Below are 20,853 nucleotides of genomic sequence, written 5' to 3'. Positions count from 1 at the left end.
AGCCAATTGGGAAGGAATGAAAAAGCACTTGGGTCATAGGCTGACTCTTACAATTGACCCCAATGCTAAGCCAAGAGTCTTGACAGCCTGACTTGTTATTTTGTGTTGTAGCTGGATCAGAGAAACCTAGACTGGGAGTCTTTATTAGAAACACTGAAGGCCAGATTAATACTAATCAACTCCTGGAGTGGCAAGGGTAGGGAACCCAGAGCACAAATTAGTTTCCAAAGCCTTCTGCAAAAGGATCCAAAAGAGGATGGGAGGAGCCAGTAGACCATTTGGAATGAGGTATGTGGCCTGAGGGAGAACAAGGAAGTTCTTTCATGGTCTGGGAATAGGGACTGAGGGCAGGAAAGGGAGGGACCTTATAAAGTCCACAAAGCTTTTCTGTGAGATACATACTTCGCTGGAAAATGGGAGCAGGGCCAAGATTCCATGGAGAACAGCAGCCTAGGTCAGGGGCCCCCCTCCCCCATATCCCCTGTCACCTTTCTCTGAGCATGTTCCACGAACATGAGTCCTCTAGTAACCAAAACCTGATTATTGGGAAGTAAAGAAGCATGTCTTCGTTTCAATTTACATTTCCCAGAAATAATTTGACCATGGCACATTCTGCAAACACCCATCACTATTCCATGGATTGGGTATTCTAAAAACCTCATTTTGGGAAAGGCTCTTCTCCTCTAGGAAGCCCTCTCAATTGCTTCAACCAGTTCACTTCCCCCTTCCTGTTTTATGGCCTTTGATCATACAGGTAGATACCTATATGAATCATTCTGAACTAGCCAGCCTCTAAGGCAGGTGCAAAGGGCAGCTATATCTAGTTTGCCTAAAAAGGAACCAGTACCATGTGAGACAGAAATATAGCACCTTGCCTGGCTTTGTGGCCCAGCCCTGATGGGTCTTCCAGAATCAGCTGTGAGGAAGGTGGTATGATTCAGCAGTCTGCCTTTTTCTCATTTATAGCCCCAAACAAGCTCTGGGAAGAGCATCACTCACTATGGTCACTGTTTCCTCCTCTTATAAAGGGCAGCTAGGAGCTATGGTGCCAACTTAAAAAAACATATCTATTCCCTGGGCACTGTGCAGCCACTTTCAGTCACTCTCAGGGAACCCTCCACTGAAGCAGACAGAGCCTATCACCAACGCTTTTGGGTGAGAGGAGCTGGACACCTTGCTCAAATCCATAGTCATTCATTCAGAGCAAGGAGTAGCAGCCTTCCTGCTCATCTTCAGCTGGGGCATATTCATCCTCTACTGGACCCCAGAGCAACTGATCTTGGGCCAGAGCTGGGAACCAGGAACAAGTAGGTTTTAGCGTTTGTGTGTTTGCACTTGACCTGTCTTTAACTGTGAGGGAACTCTTGTGTTCCTCTTCTGCTCCAAGCAATCCTAGCCCCCCAAGGTAACCCTCCAACCAGTCATTTGGGGCTTTTTTTCCTGCTGTCTCTTGGTTATACATACTCACTCAAACCACTTTGCAAGTGGAATAATATTTATTTATTTTTTTACTTGGCAAAAAGTCAAGTGCTACATTTTTAAAAACAAAATCTCAAACAATCAAACATATTACCCATCACAGAAGAGGGTCTGGCAACAGTACAAAACATCCTACTTAAGATCTTTTTTTAATATACAAGTTGGTTTAAAATGAGAGAAGTTCTGTGAGAACTAAGAAATCTACAGCTTGTAGTTTAATAATAGAAAAAAAATTAAGACAATTAAAAGATCTATAGTATCCAGCATTTTACTTAATTCCCTGTTTATAGCACCTATTTCTCTAGGTTAGAAGATGAGAATTCTAGAACCTGTGGTGTGCACCTGGTGTATCACCAAGATAGGGTGGACTGCTGTCTCCCTTCCCCACCAGCCCCCATTATCAAGGAGAAGGCACTCTTTTTTTCAATCTCCCCACTTAGACCCAGAGCAGAGGGGGATAACTGGGAGAGCAATTTAGAAACTAGAGTGCAAGAATACGACTTTTCCTTTCCCCAGGATGGGCTGTTGACAGAAGCAGAGTATGTGCTTAGAATGGAGGAGGAATCTGGGGGTAGGAACAGCTGCTATCTGCAACATGATGCGTAAAAAGCAAGGAATAACTGGACATCATGGTCAGTCAGTTGCCTGCAAGTTTCAAAACCTCAGACTAAACACAGTTCAAGGGAGGAACAAATTACTAGTCACATCAATGCTTTTACATGCACAATGTTGCTGGCTATAGGCCACCCATCACCATCCCAGGGCTGAGCCAACAAAGTGGGAGAGGTGGCTTCAACTCCAGCCCCACTGTAGTAAGAAAATGAACATTCCACACATGAAGCACTCGCTACACACAGATAAACCCCCTGCTTACCCCCACCCTCCTGGACTGAACCCAATTTAGAAAAGAAAAGCAATACCCATTGGGGAGATTAGAAGAAAGGCAAAGGAGAAGTTTCTCCCCAAAGCCAAGGGGACTGAGTATGTGATTCTTAGCAGACTTAAGGCCCCCCTGCTCCAGGCCCCTGAGATACCAGATCAGGTCTTGTTTGAAGAAGGAAAAGGAAGGCTGGGATGGGGATTCTCGGTATACCAAGTCTACCAAGCCTTCTGCAGCCTCCAGAACTGCATCCGGATGGAGACCCTGATATTTTAGGGGAGTGGCCACTGGCTAAGTAGATGGGAAATTAAAGTAGAAATGACACACAGAAGTATTCTCACCTGGGGAACACAAAGCTGGGAAGTTGGGTAGGGGACGGATCATTCCGGAGTCCTGGGATGAGCGTCACTAGGAAGCCTGCAATCTAATTCAAAGGGTTTTCCTGGTGGTGATTGTTTTTCTTTCTGTTTTTACTTCCTATAATCAGTGCTGTTAGACTTTTAAAAAACAAGATAAAGACTAGTCCCAAAACTGACTCTGTGAATAAAGTTGTTTTTTTTATATAAATATTTTAATTACAAGTAATTCTTACTCCAGGTAATTTCAGTGACACACAGTGTTTGCAGGCACCCAAGTTCTCTCTCTCTCTCTCTCTCTCTCTCACACACACACACACACACACACACACACACACACACAGCCCCCAAACTTTCACAGAAAGTCTGACAGCAACCACATAATTATAAAGGAGCCCTACCTCTCAAGAATGAAGTAAGGGTGAGAATGAGTATGGCAGCCTAAAGAAGCAAAAGGGGAGTGTGTCACTTAAAGAAAAAATAAGAATTAACAATGTTTGGTTGAGAAGCCAGAAAGAAAAAAGACAGGAAAATTCTGATTACCAAAAGCAAAAGAAAAAACCAACAACAAAAAACACTTCAGATTTCTGTACAGAGCTTCCTGTCAAGTGCCTAAGCCATAGGCAAACTCTCGTGTTCCCACTAAAATAAGGGCCTTACACAGTTGGAAGAAAATCAAAAGAAACAAAACTAAGGATGGAAGTTAGTGTAAATCTCTGCATTTTGGGAGAGAGTTAGTTGTCATTAACTCCAGAGCCCGGCATAGTTTCCATGGAGCCCTGAAGGGAGGGGTCCTCCTGCCACAAAGAGTTTCGTTCCGGACGAGTCGTAGCAGTGGGTGTAAACAGCATTGGGGAAGAAATCAATGTCCGAAAAGTAATTTCTCCAGGTTTCATCATGATTCTATGGGAAGAAAATGAGACTCTGTTAGTACCTCTAGGCCATGGGGCAGAGAAAAGGATAGAAAGGGACAGGAAAGCCTTCTGGTCTTAAGAGGAGAGGGTCCTGCATCTAACCTGATGTCAGGAGACTTTGACTGGTGCTCATGGGAATTGGAGCCTCATTTTTCCAAATGAACATTAGGGAGGAACTGAACAGACTGAAGAACTGCTGTATCAACCTAAGGTCTCAGGACAGCCAGAACCAAACTTGTTAGTAATTCAATGGCAGCCACAACGGGTGGATGCTTCACCTCCCTGCTCCATTATCACCTGGGGGGAATCCCAAGTCAACTAGCGTATCTCACTGGGCTTCAAGTTTTCCCATGGACATGTAGACACAGAAGCAAAATCAAGGGAAAGTGCCCTTCTCTGCTCTAAGGAGTGCCTCTTACCATTGAAAAAGTATGTGGGTAGCTGATTTATCAGTGGGGGTGGGAGCAGGTAGGTAGACTGAAGACAATTTTTCTGTCACTGTTCAGTAACCATGTCAGGCAGGGGCTTACTCACCAGCCAGCCTCTGCCAGTGGTTAATTTAAGATTCTCCCCTGCTAGTCTGGGCTTGGACCCATAACAAGCTGAGAGCCTCTCTTCCAGGAATCTCTGAGCTCGGATGTCATAGAACAGCAGGGAACCCTGCCCTGTGCCCACAGTGATGATGTGCTCATAAAAGCTCACTGACCGGATCCCTGAGAGAGAGAAAAGTAAAGGGCAATGAGTAGGGAGAGCACACACTGACAGTCTGCTAACCTGTATTTCTCTGGCACTGAGTTCACATGGCATCTCCAAATACCAGACAGCCTTTCCCAGGTCTATATGGCAGGTTAATTAAGCTCATGTGAAAGCCTGAGAACCCTGGTGCCACAATGCCCATTCATACACTAACAGGAACCCTTCCATAAGCCCTAGAGAAGTACCAGAGGCCTGGTGATGCCTAAGATGCCTTTGGCCTAAGACCTTAAGTGTACCTGGAACCTCCCTCCCCTAGACTCACTGTGGAGTCATCTTTCATAACTCCAAACTCTCCTTCAGTATGTTTCCAACCTATACTGAAACTGATTCTGTGGAATCAGTATTTCCTTATTAGGCTACTCCTGTAATAATAACCAAAATCTCAAAACCTTTTTTTTTTTAAGATTTTATTTTAGGTGGCTCAGTTGGTTAAACATCAGACTCTTGATCTCAGCTCAGGTCCTGATCTCAGGGCTTTAAGTTCACGCCCTGTGTTAGCCTACTTAAAAAAAAAAAAAAAAAACCTCTTTTATTTAATTTTTAATTTTTTAAGATTTTTTAATTTTTAAAAAAATCTCTCTATCCAACATGGGGCTCAAACTCATAATCCCAAGACAAGAATCACATGCTACCTCGACTGAGCCCGCCAGATACCCCTAAGAATTTATTTTTAAGTAATCTCTACACCCAGTATGGTACTTGAACCTATAACCCGGAGGTCAAGAGTTGCTTGCTCCACCGACTGAGCCCGCCAGGTGCCCCTCTTAAAGCTTTTTCATTGCAGACGTTATTCCAGCCAAGCCTATTTATTCTTCCCCTTACGACTCTCACTGCACACATTATTCTCTCTGTTCTGCACCATGAGTGTCTTAACTATAATTGAAAACCCCAAACAAAAGCCATTTTTGCAGTATCTGCATGAAAATAAACACTACTTGGAAGAGAAAGGCTAAATTGTAAACCATATTGTGCCTTTTAGGACTTCCAGGATAATACAGCCACATTTTTGCATGAGAAGGGGAACAGTGAGATGAAGAAAATATACTTTGTTGGGGCGCCTGGGTGGCTCAGTCGTTAAGCGTCTGCCTTCGGCTCAGGTCATGATCCCAGGGTCCTGGGATCGAGCCCCGCATCGGGTTCCCTGCTCCGCCGGAAGCCTGCTTCTCCCTCTCCCACTCCCCCTGCTTGTGTTCCCTCTCTCGCTGTGTCTCTGTCAAATAAATAAATAAAATCTTAAAAAATAAATAAATAAATATACTTTGTTAACCTGAATGATCTAGATTCTAGTCTATGGCTGTTATCCCACCAATCTGTATGATGTTGAGCACGTTATTTAACTGCTCTGGGTCTCAGTCTCATCTATAAAACAGGGTTAACACTAACCTTACCTTTTCCTACCTGCTTCCCACAGGATTCTGGGTAAGATGAAGTAAGTTGGCAGATAAAGATATTTTGAAATCTTAAAAGTACAGTACAAACAAGTCTTTTTATTCCTTGATAGAGTGTTCTCAGAGAAAATATGTTATAAAAGATGGGAGGCTGAAGCTGAATTCACCCAGTGGTCAAAACTAAATATTTTCTTCAGTTTTACTGAGGTATAATTGACAAACAATACACTGCACATATTTAAAGTATACAATTTGAAGTTTTAACATATACATATATCCACGACATTATCACCACAATCAAAATAACAAATATATCCACCACCCTCAAAAGTTTCCTCATGCCCTCAGTAAACTACTCCTCACTGCACATCATCCCTTAGCATAAATGAATTTTACCGTTCAGGCAGGGCACGAGCAAAAATTACCACAGGACAGAAAGTCAAGATCTGTGAAAGAATATGAAAACCACCAATATCCTGACTTTCGGTTTCCACTAAAGGCTTCACGTGGCCACAAATCTGCCTGTGGTGGCTTTGAAGCTCTGCTGCCACTTGCAGGTTTTTAAGCTCCCTTCTTGCGTCACCAAACACCTCCACCAGGTTTCATAACCATCACTATACTTGTTTGAAAACCAATGTAGAAACTGAAAGTCAAAACCCATTTGCAATGCAGCTATAAGCCTCAGGGGCATAGTGGGACTTTTTTTTTTTTTTTTTTTGGTGCAAAATGGTGGTTTATTAAAGCATAGGGACAGGACGCACAGGCAGAAAGAGCTGCTGCCCCAGGGTCGTGAGTGGCTGATTACAGACTCAGGAGTTGGGGGAAGGAAAAGGGAGGTTTCAAAAGAACTTTCATATGCTAAAGCAGACTGACCTACTAGATAACAGAGGTCTTGCCATTGTCAAGTTAAGGATGCTTCCCCCTCTAGCAAGCTATTAACATTAAGATAGTGGGGAGATCCCTGGAAAAATGTCACTCATGTCCCCCCCAGGAGTGGGGGGTTGGGGGAGGTTGCAGCACGTCAGCTTATGCTTTGTCAGCTAGCCTTCTGCTCCCTCATCATTTCCCCCCTGAACAATTTTGACCCTTAAATCTTTAAGGTTGTTGAAGGTGGAAGGTCTCATCTTCTGTAACATCTTCCTGCTGAATAGGGGCCATACCAGGACTCTTACCACTGCCTCGCTCCCTGGAGCAAACAGACTTGACGTTGTATGATGGCTGCCGTGGATCCAAGAAGGAGACATGAGCTTGGGAGCCCACTGCATATACTGACCATTCACTACCATAGGCCAGGCACACATTCTCACGGCAATACGGTAGTTTGGTGGAGAGGAGCTGAAACAGAGAAAGGAGTGATGCACCCATGGCAATACCAGAGAACATACTACAGGGCAGTGTTCCTAGTTAGATGCCCAATTCTGTGGGCTTCCTTCACAGACAAACCACACAAAGTCAGAGACAAAAAGACAAAAATAATACCCTGTTCCACCACTAAGTAAGAGAAAGAGAGGGTGATTGTAATATGCAATTAAGATCTCAGTACTTGAAGAGGGCTGATTAGGGAAAAAGATTAAGCTGGAATTAAATAATCAGAAGCAGAAAGGCCTAGACCCACGGCTTATTTCCAGGAATAACTCCTGGGCACTAAAGCCAAGGTCACACTCTGTTCTCTGCCATGATCTTCTCTGCTACCACCCTCCTCACCGCTCTTCAGATAAAGGGGCTGATTTCTGGCTACCCTCAGCCTAGCTTCCCAATTGTACAGGAGTTGTACACTACAAAAAGCCCACTCACGGGACTGGCTCAACCTCAGCTCACAACACTCAGCCTTAACCCTGGATCCTTCTCATTCAGCTAATCTTTAGTCGGTGCCTACTGCATGTAAGGCACCAAGCAAGGTCAGTGGAGCTCAAAGGCTGCTTGACATGAAAGAGTAATTCTTGGAGCTATGCTTCCTCTTGAGAAAGAGTCTATCATAGAAGTAATAAGCAGCAAAGGCCTTTGGGACAAGAAGAGGGACCCACAGGTAGGTTTGACTTGATGCAGGAGTTGCTTGTAAAGATTATCAATATTCTCAATACCTATTATTTCAGAGAATGTTTATCTTAGTTTAATTGGTTTTCAGTTGCCGGTGATTTCTAACTTCTAGGTTTTCCTGCCCTTTCAACATGCCAAATGGTCAATAATCCATAAGCAAATACTTAAAGGCTTTGTGGACTGGAGGACGGCAAGCTAAAGGAGTCTCTCAGCAAGTCCTTGCAGTGTGAACGATTCTCCCCCTCTGATCTCTTTAAATGACTTTTTTTTTTAAATTTTTTATTGTTATATTAATCACCATATATTACATCATTAGTTTTTGGTTCTTTAAATGACTTTTAAGAGAGGCCTGTCAGACTCAGAATTCCATGCGCTCTGCATTAACATGCCCAGACCTTTGGAAAACTGGTGCTTTAGACAAGGATGCAAAGGCTGAGAGAGAATAAAAGGACTTTAACCAAAAGGTGAATTTTTAGGTAAAACCACTAAGTCATGTTTGTCACACCTTAGACAGTGTATTTTCAGCCTTCCAGAGATGAAAATAACCATCCAGAGATACTGCTCCCAGTTCCTACAAGAGCAATGAAAAACAGGTTATATTTCAATCTGTAGCAACTAATACACAGTAGTATGCAAGGGAAGATCTTGAAGGTTGGGGTCCTCCCATTCTTCATTCATTCTTATCCCCTGGGGGCCAGGGATTGTCAGCTCATCATCTCATTCTATGGAATGCAGCTGGACAGCATATTAAATCAAGGTTGCTTTTGGGAGAACTCAAGAAGGAAACCAGGTTCTAGCAGTAATGTAAACATCCATGATTCCAAAAGCTCTTACTATGCAATCATTCCCATGACATCCTGTTGGATAGTTCCAGCAGAGCACACACATGAAGGACAGTTTCATAAATGGCAGTATGAGAGCTTCTATGAGTGGAGGATCTAAATCTATCTCAAGGCCATAATTATGGCCAGGAGATAGGAGATTAAGGGAACTACCCTTCAAAATGTGGCCTGATTCAGATTTTGGGAGCTTTTCTCCTCTTTTGGCTCTGAGTCCCCATCCCAACATTCTACTTAATACCTCCCATTTCAGATCTGACTCAATGACTAGGTAAGACCTGCTGGCAGGTTGAGAAGAGGCAGTGAAGAATGAAAAGAAACTGAATACCAAAGAGAAAAAAGCGATCGTTTTCAGAGGCATGTATGAAAATCACAACCAAAATAGAGCACCTGCAAAGCTATGTGCAAATGAGAGACAGTCAAATCAGAGTGGTCCTAGGTGAACTCTTGAGAAGCTGACCCACAAATATGGACCCTCCAGAAAAATACTGCAGAGCTCAATGCAAGGGATGGGTTTCATAATCTCAGTTGTAATTTTTTACCAGCAACCCTCAGCCTTCAATCCTCCATGGGCTCAGAACTAAGCTATGTTAGCAAGGACTGACTTGGAAGGAGAAGCCAAGTGCCAAGATATAAGCCCAGAAGCTGAAGCAAGAGAAAGAGCCTTCCTCTTTGACGAGCTCATACCTTGTTCTTGTTGTTGAAGGCCAGAGCCCGGACCTTGCAGTTGTCAGGGTTTGTGTCCTCCTTGGGAATGTCCTTTAAGGCCTTGTGAGTAATGTGAGCATACACAGGGACCCGCGACACATTGTGCCTTGCATCACTTTTGGTCAACACATCGTCTGTCACCTCCCAGAGTCCCATAGAGCCATCACGTGAGCCTACAGGGCAAGAAGATCACAGATGTCAGACATACCCAACTCTCTATGGGACAGTCCTAAAGAAACCAAGATGTGCTTTCTTAGTCTAACTCTTTGTACATCATCCTCGTATGTGCTAAAGCTTGATCAGGTGGCCCACTGCAAAACAGAGAACAGTATACATTAACAGCTACAAGAGGAATGATTCAACTAAGATGTAGGAGCTAAAATATAACCTTTAGCCTTTGGTGGGATTTTTTGAGAGAGTACTATATAGTTTGAGAAAGCTCAGTAATTTTCCAAGCCAAATGCTTAGGTCACTTGGGCATGCATGCACAGGTGGTGTCTTTTGGTCAGTAGGGTTTGGGACCCTCCATCTTAAATCAGTGGTGCTTAATCTCTTCTGACTGTATATGCCTCTGAGAGACCTAGGAATGTTAAAGACCCCTTTCTCTAGAAAAATACACAAAACACCACACTGTACATTCAATTTCAGGGTGGTTCATGAACCTCTTGAAGGCTTTCCATGGATCCATAGGGACCATAATTCCCATGTTAGAAATGACTGTATGGGGCACCTGGCTCAGTTGGTACAGCATGCCACTCTTGATCTCAGGGTCCTGAGTTCAAGCCCCATGTTGGGTACAGAGATTACTTAAAAAAATAAAGACTGTTCTACATAAAATGAATACTTAAAAAGTAGTTATCCTTAGCACACAATAATGAAGCACTTAATTCCTTTCCAGGGGCACCTGGGTGGCTCAGTTGGTTAACCATCCCACTCTTGATCTCAGCTCAGGTCTTGATCTCAGGGTCCTGAGTTCAAGCCCCGCACTGGGCTCCATGCTGGGCGTGGAGCCCACTTAAAAATAACAAATAAATAGATAGATAGATAAAATAAGTAAAATAAAATTCCTTTCCAGTAAAGTTATCTGCCAGTTCTCCTTTAGACTAGAAGGTGCCCTTCCCAACATTGTAAATCTCCTGAATGCTTTGTAGTAAAATTTATCTAATGCAAGAGAAATATCATCCAATTTGTTTGCATCATAAGGCTTATGGGCAGGGATTCAAAGCAGAGGTTTTGTTACATGTGAAATCTAGAAAAGGGCTGAGAGAAGGACACATCTGGAGAACTATGCATGGTTTGTTATGCAAATTAAAAAATAAAACTACACAAGTTTTATTATGAAAAATTCAAGCATACTGAAATCAACTGAAAGAATTTTACAATGGATTGTTCAATTACATCTATATTCTACAATCAACATTTTATTATACTTGGCACATTTATATATTCATCCCTCTGTATGATCCCATTTTAACCAACTAAAAAAATATGTATTGAAAAATGGCAAGGGGCGCCTGGGTGGCTTAGTCAATTGGGCGTCTGCCTTCGGCTCAGGTCATGATCCCAGGGTCCTGGGATCGAGCCCCGCATCGGGCTCCCTGCTCAGCGGGAAGCCTGCTTCTCCCTCTCCCACTCCCCCTGCTTGTGTTTCCTCTCTTGCTGTGTCTCTCTCTGTCAAATAAATAAATAAAATATTAAAAAAATAAAAAAATAGGGCGCCTGGGTGGCTCAGTTGGTTAAGTGACTGCCTTCGGCTCAGGTCATGATCCTGGAGTCCCGGGATCGAGTCCCACATCGGGCTCCCCGCTCAGCAGGGAGTCTGCTTCTCCCTCCGACCCTCTTCCCTCTCGTGTTCTCTGTCTCTCATTCTCTCTCTCTCAAATAAATAAATAAAATCTTTAAAAAAAAAAATAAAGTATTTCTGAAGTGCATCTATCACCAACTTTATAAAAAAAAAAAAGAAAGAAAAATGGCAAGATATATTTCAAAATATTAACAGTGGTTATCCCTGGGTGGAGATATTGAAGATAATTTTTATTGCCTTTTTTGTTTTTCTGTATTAAAAAAATTTCTTATGGGGGTGCTTGGGTGGCTCAGTTGGTTGAGCGTCTGCCTTCCACTCAGGTCATGATCTCAGGGTCTTGGGATCAAGGGCCGCGTTGGGCTCCCTGCTCAGCAGAGAGCCTGCTTCTCCCTCTCCCTCTGCTACTCCCCCTGCTTGTGCTCTGTCAAATAAATAAATCTTAAAATATATGTATAAAAATTTATGATAAATACATATTACTTTTATAATAAGGAAAAAATTATTTTAAAAATATTTTTATTATTTTTCAAATATTTTATCCACCTATTTGCCAGAGAGAGAGAGAGGTGCGTGTGCATGAGCGCACAAGCAGGTGGAGCAGAAGGCAGAATGAGAAGCAGGCTGCCTGATGTGGGACTCGATCCCAGAACCCTGGGATCATGACCTGAGCCAAAGGCAGATGCCTAACCAACTGAGCCACACAGGAGTCCCAGAAAAAATTATTTAAAGAACTAGTTTGGCAGCATCATGAAGACTGGATTGGAGAAGACGAAAATAGAAGCAAAGAAAAAATATGGAAGGATATTAGGGGTAATTCAAGATATAGATGATGAGCATGCTAGCAGAGAAGACAGAAAAGAAACTGTATCTAAGAGGGTTTTTTTGTTATATCTTTCCCAATTATTGATGTATAAGTGACATAGAATGTTTATAAGAGATATTTTAGAAAACAGTATCACCGTGGCTTGGTAATCAAAGGAGACAAGATCCTAAGAGGAGTCTTAGTTTTCTGGCCGTGTACCTATGTGGAAGGTAGAAGCAGTCACAAACATATGCCGATGGGGGAGAGGGGATCTCCGAAGAAAGACGATGAATATGAATATGCGGAGTCTGAGGCAGAATGTTCAGGGGTTAATACTCATCATCAAGTCTAAACATTAACATCGGTTAACAAGTATTGAGCATTTTCTTTTTTGTTGTTCTTTTTTTTTTTTTTGGGGGGAGAGAGAGGGCAAGAGGGGCAGAGGGAAGGGGAGAGAGAAAATCTTAAGCACAAGCCACGCCCAGCAGAGCCCTACCTGAGGCTTAATTTCACAACCCTGAGATCATGACCTGGGCTGAAATCAAGAGACACTTAACTGACTGAGCCACCCAGGAGCCCCTGAGCATTTTCAAAACAGCAGCCACCATGCTGTATTTCCTCTAATCTTCTCAATGACCCTCTGAAGGATCCATGTTACAGATGAGGAAAACCAAATCTCAAAAAGCTTAAGTAACTTGCCCAAGACCACAGTGCTAGTAACTGGTAGGACCAGGATTCAAATTCAGACCTCTAATATCAGAGCCAATGTTCTTAAAACCTGCTATACGGTTGAGAAAATGTAGACTTGGGAGTTATCAGCCTGAAAACATAGATGTTGGCAGGTTATCTGAAGGAGATGGGAGGCTCCCAAAGCAAAGTCAAGTCCTGGCTCCCAACAACCACATTTAATACAGGTTACTGTCATACTGAGCAAGGAGCCTGACATGGGACTCAATCCCAGGACTCTGGGCACTAATCCCTATTATAAAAGTGACATGGGGGCACCTGGGTGGTGTCTGCCTTCGACTTGGGTCATGATTCTGAAGTCCTGGGGTCAAGGCCCACATCGGGCTCCCTGCTCAGCGAGGAGTCTGCTTCTCCCTCTGCCCTCACCCTGTTCTTGTGCTATCAAATAAATAAAATCTTTTTTATTTTTATTTTTTTAAGATTTTATTTACTTGACAGAGAGGGAACACAAGCAGGGGGAAAGTTCTTGGAAAGAACTGAAAGAAGAAATATTTATGTTCTCTTAGCTTTGTTAGCAGTTCTTGTTTTTTTATTTAAAATGTTAGTTAACATACAGTGCAATACTGGCTTCCGGAGTAGATGTTTGTTTTTAAGTTTCATTTGTTTAAGTAATCTCTACACCCAGCGTGTGGCTTGAACTCATGGCCCCAATTTCAAGAGTCACATGCTTTTCTGATGGAGCCAGCCAGGCACCCCTGTTAGTAGCAGTTCTAAGTATGGGCTTTGAAATCAGATCTGGATTTAGATCCTGATTCCACCTGTCACTATTTGTGTGGCCCTTGGCAGGTTATTATAACCTCTCAGAATTTAAATTTTCTCATTTGTGAAATGAGGCTAATAATGCAAACCTTTTAGTACTGTTCTGAGGATTATATGAAATAACATATGTGAGGCACTTAATTTAGCTACTATTATAATTATTTTTGGGAATCTAGAACTGGGGGATTGTAATTTTACATATGGGTCCTGAGCAAAACTGGTTAGCACTCTGGGCCTACTTTCTAGGCTGCTGTGGGTATCCAGAAAGCATTTGTTGTATCTCTAGATTACCTTCTCTACACTCATTTCCATGTATTTTTTTCTGATGTCTACCACTGGGAAAGAAATTCCCCCAATCCTATATAGCTTTTATCAACAAGAAACACACTATATAGTTGTACAGAAAATAACTACTCCTAATACTTTATATCAACTATGTCAAAACACTTTCACAACCATTGTCACAATGAAGCCCCACAAAAACATTGTGGCTAACATGCTGTCACACATCCTTCTGGGAACAAGGCAGAGTACGAATAATAAATGAAGAATGCTGGTAACTCCTCTTTCCAGATCAGGAATATACAAGGGAAATGACTTAACCCAAGGACACACAGTAAGTAAGAGAAAGAGCCAATACTGGTAAGAAGATCTCCTGGCCAATGGTCTGTTTACTGGGCTATTTCCAATCACACTACTACCCCTTTCAACTTCTAGCCTCCCTCCCTCCCTGCCACATCAAAACTCCATACAAAAGGTCAAATTTTACCAGACACCGCCATAGTATCACTGATCCATGCAATGGAAAAGATCCAGTCCTTGTGTCCATCCTTGGAGAGGAGTGAACGGTACAGAGAGAGGGGAAAAAAAAAAGAAATTAGCAAAAAAGGATTACAACTCACACTCTTGAAAAGCATACAGTCTGACTGAGAATATCTTTGTAAAAATTATAATTCTGATCTCTGAAGATCTTAACCCATAGGGCAGGATCTCACAATTTTTAACTTCTATCTTGAGGAGCTCAAAGCTGGAATGAAACTGGCTTCCGATGGGCAATGAACATGGCTGGTAGACACAGAGCTCTGGCCTCTCCAGCTGGATGTCTTATTTTGGGCTCCTGCATACAATCACCCACCTGTATCCCTCCAACCTCATCCTAGCACTCTCGTCCGTGCTTCCTGGTACAACGGCTATACCCTACCTCTTCACCGTTCCTCCTTGTCTGGAACTCTTTTCCTCCAGACATCAACATGACTTGCACTCACTCTCACTTCTTCTATGTCTCCCTACTCAAATGTCATTCTTATCAATGAGGACTTCCCTGACCACTTCCTGAAACAGCATTCTCCACCACTCTCTCTATCCCTTTAATCTGCCTTTTCTCTTCTCCATGGCATTTATCACACTCTGACATACTGCTGGTAAATATTTATTGATCTATGTACTGGTTTATATGTCTCCCTCCACTAGAATGCAGGCTTCAAGAGGTGGGGAGTTTTATCTCTTTTATTCACTGCATGCCCCAGTGTCTAAAACAATGCCTGGACATAAAAAGCTCAATAAATAGTTGAATGATTTAATAAACTTTGCTCTCTGACTATGGGCAGTGGGAGATGTATGGACACTGGATTAAAACACCAACCCACTGCTGCTGGCCCCCAAAGTATGCCGCTCACCACTTTATCAAACACACGCACTCTCTGTCAATATACCTCCCTATGGGGACTTCAGTCCCCATTCTGATATTTCTACCCTCACACCTCACCCCCATACCCCTGTAGTCAGCAGAAATCTAGAGGAAACTATTCCTTCCCTGGGGGCACGTGGGAGGAGGGTCCAAGTTACCTACCATGCTCTGCTAAAAAACAAAGCTACCTCTAACTACAGTTACTGGGGAAACTTACATCACCCACACACACAGGATCTAGTGTAGGTAGCCGGTAGATGGCAAGACTGTTGGGGTTGTCTCCTCCAGTGGCTAACAGAGTTCTAGAGGGATTCAGCTCGATGGCATGGATGCCACAGCCCTGCTGGGTCACACCTCCAGGCTCCCGGTCCTTCAGAATGGGAATCTTGGTGATCTGGCTTGTTTGCACATCCACCACAAACAGCTACAAGAAAATGGACACAGAAGCTGACAGTTTCTTTTCCATGTCCAAGAAAGTGTTAAGTCCAACCTCTCCAGTTTTGGGATTGGGAGAAATCTAGATTTGTTTTTTTTTTTTTTTTAAAGATTTTATTTATTTATTTGACAGAGAGAGACACAGCGAGAGAGGGAACACAAGTAGGGGGAGTGAGAGAGGGAGAAGCGGGCTTCCTGCCGAACAGGGAGCCCGATGCGGGGCTTGATCCCAGGACCCTGAGATCATGACCTGAGCCGAAGGCAGACGCTTAACGACTGAGCCACCCAGGCGCCCCGGGAGAAATCTAGATTTGAATTCCACATTTGTTATCTATTAGCTGTGCGATCTTAGGCAAGTCAGTTAATACTTTTCGAATCCTGTTTCTTATCTATAAAACTAGAATATTTACCTCTAGGGTTGCTAAGAGATCTAATAAAACAAAGTGCCTAGCATGGGGCTTAGCACAGAATTGGTGCTGAACAAGTAACAGTTAATAGTAATACACTATTCTGATGTTTGTTTAGTTTCATATGGTGTAGTTTCATCTATTCTTGATGAAAAAGGGAAATGAAAAAGTTGGTAACATTTGGGTCTCTAGAGGGCCCAGGAAACCAGGAGTTTACCCCCAACCTCACTCTTGCAGAGGAATGACAAAGCACCACATGAAGGACAGAACCTTTTTGCTTTTTCCAAGGAAAGGGATGGGAATGAGCAGCCACAGAATATCTGCCCAAGCTCTCTGACAAGGGGCCAAAGCTTCATGCAGCTTCTGTAACAAATCCCAGAATGGGGCTGTTCTACATTAACCTACTGGGATCCCTGCCAGGAACTAGCAGCATGGTAAGGTAAGTTTTAGTCTCAATGGCTCCCTGCAGCCTACATTCCACAGCAGAGGGGAAAAAAAGAAAGCAAAGTCCTTACAATCAGGAAGCTTATTAAGACTAGAAAGTACATCTCTGAATGCACATATAGTGTACATAGATACATGCAAAAGGCACATACAGAGAAAGATCAAGGTAGCTTAATAAAATGGAGGAGCTCACAACGTTTCTAAAACTCCAAAGTGTTTTAGCTGCAGCCTCATGAAGAAAGGAAAGCAAATCCACATAGATCACACAGACAACAAGATAAATTTTACTAAGTCAGACAGGAAAAGGCAACTGGATAGCCTAAGTCCGCTGAAAGGTGGATAAAGGGAAGACAACCGAAATTGAAGCAGAAGAATCCATTCCCTATCCCAAACCAAGAAGATGGGTAGGAGCAAAGAAGAGAGTCAGGATGAAGAAAACAACAGAGAATGGCCAGACACTATGTATCAAAAATTGAACAGTGTAAACCCTACAATTTTCAATTTTAGGAACTTATGCTAAGGAAATGATGGGTAAACAGTTTTAACTAAAGTGCATTAATTTTGGGGCATCAGCCTGGCTCAGTCAGGTGGAGCATCTGACTCTTGATCTTGGGGTTGTCAGTTTGAGACCCACAATCGGCACATTGGGTGTAGAGATTAAAAAATTTAAAAATATATAAAATGAAGGGGTGCCTGGTTGGCTCAGTTAAGCATCTGCCTTCGGCTCAGGTCATGATCCCAGGGTCCTGGGATCGAGACCCACATCAGACTCCCTGCTCAGCAGGGAGCCTGCTTCTCCCTCTCCCTCAGCCTGCCATTCCCCCTGCTTGTGCTCTCTCTATCTCACTGTCAAATTAATAAATTATTTTAAAAAAATAAACAAAATGAGTATTTATTTTTTATTTACTCAGAGAGACAGGAGGGGGATAAGGGGGAAAGGGAGAGAATCTTAAGCAGGTTCCTTGCCCAGTGCAGAGCCTGACTTGGGGCTTGATCTCACAACCCTGAGATCATGACCCGAGCCAAAATCAAGAGTTGGACGCTTAACCAACCAAGCCATCCAGGTGCACCTAAAATATATATTTATTTATTTATAAGATTTTATTTATTTGATAGACAGACACACAGCGAGAGAGGGAACACAAGCGGGGGGCGGGTGGGAAAGGGAGAAGCAGGCTTCCCGCCGAGCAGAGAGCCTGATGTGGGGCTCAATCCCAAGACCCTGGGATCATGATCTAAGCCGAAGGCAGACGCTTAACCACTGAGCCATCCAGGCGCCCCCTAAAATAATTTTTTTTTAAAGATTTTATTTATTTATTTGACAGAGAGACAGCAAGAGCAGGAACACAAGCAGGGGGGAGTGGGAGAGAGAGAAGCAGGCTTCCTGCAGAGCAGAGAGCTGGATGCGGGGCTCGATCCCAGGACGCTGGGATCATGACCTGGGCTGAAGACAGACGCTTAACGACTGAGCCACCCAGGAGCCCCCTAAAATAAATTTTTAAATAGTGAAACACCATAGGAGGTTGGGTATAACCACATAACAGACTATTATAGAGCTTTTAAGAATGGGGTGCCCAGGGGTGCCCGGCTGCCTCAGTGGGAAGAACATTCGACTCCTGATCTCCAGATGTTAAGTTCAAGTCCCACATTGGGTAAGATTACTTAATAAAAGCTTAAAAGAGGAACGCCTGGGTGACTCAGTCGGTTAAGCCTCTGCCTTCCGCTCGGGTCATGATCCCAGGGTCCTGAGAACGAGTTCCCCATTGGACTCCTTGCTTAGCAGGGACCTGCTTCCCCCTCTCCCTCTGCTGCTCCCCTGCTTGTGCTCTCTCTCTGATTAATAAATAAAATCTTTAAAAATAAATAAATAAATGAAAGCTTAGAACAATAACAACAAAAGAATGGGCGCCTGGCTAGCTCAGTTAGTAGAACACGTGACTCTTGATCTTGGGGTTATGAATTCAAGCCCCTTGTTGGGGGTTGAGTTTACTTTAAAAAAAAAAAAAAGAAATGGAGTAGAGGACATTTATTAACAAGGAAAGCTGTTTGGAGTGCCTAGGTGGCTCAGTCATTAAGCATCTGCCTTCGGCTCAGGTCATGATCCCAGGGTCCTGGGATCGAGCCCCGCATTGGGGCTCGGCGGGAAGCCTGCTTCTCCCTCTCACACTTCCCTTGCTTGTGTTCCCTCTCTCACTGTGTCTCTCTCTCTGTCAAATAAATAAATAAAATCTTGAAAAAATAAAATAAAATCTCTTTTAAAAAGCTTATTCATTTAATACCATAGCATGAACAGCTTTCCATGTTTTGTTGTTGTTGTTTTTAAGATTTTATTTATTTGGCAGAGAGAGACACAGCAAGAGAGGGAACACAAGCAGGCGGGGTGGGAGAGGGAGAAGCAGGCTTCCCGCCAAGCAGGGAGCCTGATGCGGGGCTCGATCCCAGGACCCTGGGATCATGACCTGTGCTGAAGGCAGATGCTTAATGACTGAGCCACACAAGTGCCCCAAAAAGATTTTATTTTTAAGTAATCTCCACAGCCAACATGGGGCTTGAATTCACAACCCTGAGATCAAGAAGTTGCATGCTTTCTTGAATGAGCCAGCCAGGTGCCCCCAGTAAATTGATTTCTAATCCCTGATTCTGGAGGGCTCTGTTAAAAATGAAGTTAAGTCCTGAGGCACCTAGCTGCCTCAGTTGGTGGAGCATGCGACTATTGATCTATGAGTTGTGAGTTCAAGCTCCACGTTGAGCATAGAGCTTACTAAAAAAATAATAAATTAAAAAAAACATAAAAATAAGTCCCAAAGTCACCTTTAGCAAGACACCTAAGATTCTGCCTAGTACCCACCCCAAAGTGAACAAATCTCTGACAGCATACCACAGAGGTTTAGCTATCTGAAGCACCTTGACAAACATTTGGTTAAAAAAACTCCTCTTAGGGCGCCTGGGTGGCTCAGTTGTTGGGCATCGGTCTTCAGCTCAGGTGGTGATCCGGTGGGATCAAGCCCCATTGCTCAGCAGGGAGCCTGCTTTTCCCTCTGCCTGCCACTCCCCCTGCTTATGCTCACTCCCCCCGCCCCCCATTAAAAAAAAAAAAGAGAGAGAACCCAACTGAGTATTGCCTTTATATAATTACAAAGTCTATGTCCTACTTCCAAGTGGTACCATCCAATCAGAAAAAAAAACAGAAGGATAAGGGCGCCTGGGTAGCTCAGTCAGTTGAGACTCTTGATCTCAGCTTAGGTCTTGATCTCAGGGTTGTGAGTTCAAGTCCCGTGTTGGCTCCATGCCCAGCTTAAAAAAAAAATAAATGAATAAAATTTAAACAAGAAAAATAAAAGGGTAAATAAAAGAACTGGCTGTCTGACTTTACACGAGTCCTCACTTCTTCCTATGGAAGACAGAAACTGATTTCTATAGCACTCAAAGATGCTAATATTTATGTACAGATTATTCAGAAGAAAACAATTTTTTTTAAGATTTTATTTATTTATTTGACAGAGAGAGCGAGAGAGCACAAGCAGGGGGAAAGTAGAGGGAGAGGGAGAAGCAGGCTCCCCACCAAGCAGGGAGCCCGATGCAGGGCTCGATCCCAGGACCCTGGGATCATGAAGGCAGATGCTCAAACATCTGAGCCACTCAGGCGCCCCAGAAGAAAACAATTTCTATACAAGATATTCTCAGCTTTTTCTTCCCCTACAGCATTTTTAGATAGAAAGCCATCTACTCAGAATTAGCAGGGAGCCTTATCTCTAAACTACAAATTACTGGAGAACAGTTTGTAGTCACATATTAATTATTTATCTGGTATATTAAGAAATTATAAGCTTTTATTAACAGTATTAAAACAATAATACTATATAATCCTTTTTCTTTCACTTTTATTTTCTGACCATTATATTATACCACAAAGACTTTAGGATAACATGGTTGTGTACTTGCCCCCTGAGAAGCAAGATCTCGCTCTAGATGTTATTTTGAGCTCCAAAAAACTCCTTGTGTGACTCAGAAAGGAAACTCCTTTTGTTATATATCCTACCATTCTATTTTATTCCCTCTCCCCAAAAGAGATGTATAACTGTGTTCAATCTTTGTCAGCAGACAAGCAATGAATGGAAACTGGGCAAGGTCATTTCCACCACTGTTTTAGGCTAAGAAAAAAAAGATTCATCTAGCTGAAGTAACATTAAAAAAAAACAAGTTTGGGGCACCTGGGTAGCTCAGTTAAGTGTCTGCCTTCAGCTCAGGTCATGATCGAGCCAGGCATCAGGGAGCAACAGGCTCCTTGCTCAGTGAGAGGCCTGCTTCTCCCTCTCCCACTCCCCCTGCTTGAGTTCCCTCTCTCGCTGTCTCTGTCAAGTGGATAAATAAAATCTTTAAAAAATTATTTTATTATTTTTTATTTTTTTAA

General features: G+C 43.1%; 1 protein-coding gene across 1 annotated transcript in view; it reads right to left on the bottom strand.

Annotated features, from left to right (window-relative positions):
- Positions 1–1,477: 1,477 nt before the first annotated feature.
- DCAF12 (DDB1 and CUL4 associated factor 12) overlaps positions 1,478–20,853 on the bottom strand; it is a 31,566-nt gene continuing 12,190 nt past the window's right edge. Inside the window, exons 3-9 of the mRNA XM_025852837.2 lie at positions 15,374–15,580; positions 14,239–14,299; positions 9,337–9,530; positions 8,316–8,381; positions 6,946–7,108; positions 4,164–4,342; positions 1,478–3,618 (exon numbers count right to left, since the gene is read on the bottom strand). Of these exons, the coding sequence (XP_025708622.1) occupies positions 3,460–3,618; positions 4,164–4,342; positions 6,946–7,108; positions 8,316–8,381; positions 9,337–9,530; positions 14,239–14,299; positions 15,374–15,580 (1,029 nt within the window). The 3' untranslated portion in view covers positions 1,478–3,459. The remainder of the gene's footprint in view (positions 3,619–4,163; positions 4,343–6,945; positions 7,109–8,315; positions 8,382–9,336; positions 9,531–14,238; positions 14,300–15,373; positions 15,581–20,853) is intronic.

Source organism: Callorhinus ursinus, unplaced genomic scaffold (genome assembly GCF_003265705.2).
Source record: "Callorhinus ursinus isolate GAN/ISIS: 27379988/994484 unplaced genomic scaffold, GSC_fseal_2.0 scaffold42, whole genome shotgun sequence".
Lineage (NCBI taxonomy): Eukaryota > Metazoa > Chordata > Mammalia > Carnivora > Otariidae > Callorhinus > Callorhinus ursinus.
This window is presented reverse-complemented; position numbering and strand designations above follow the sequence as displayed.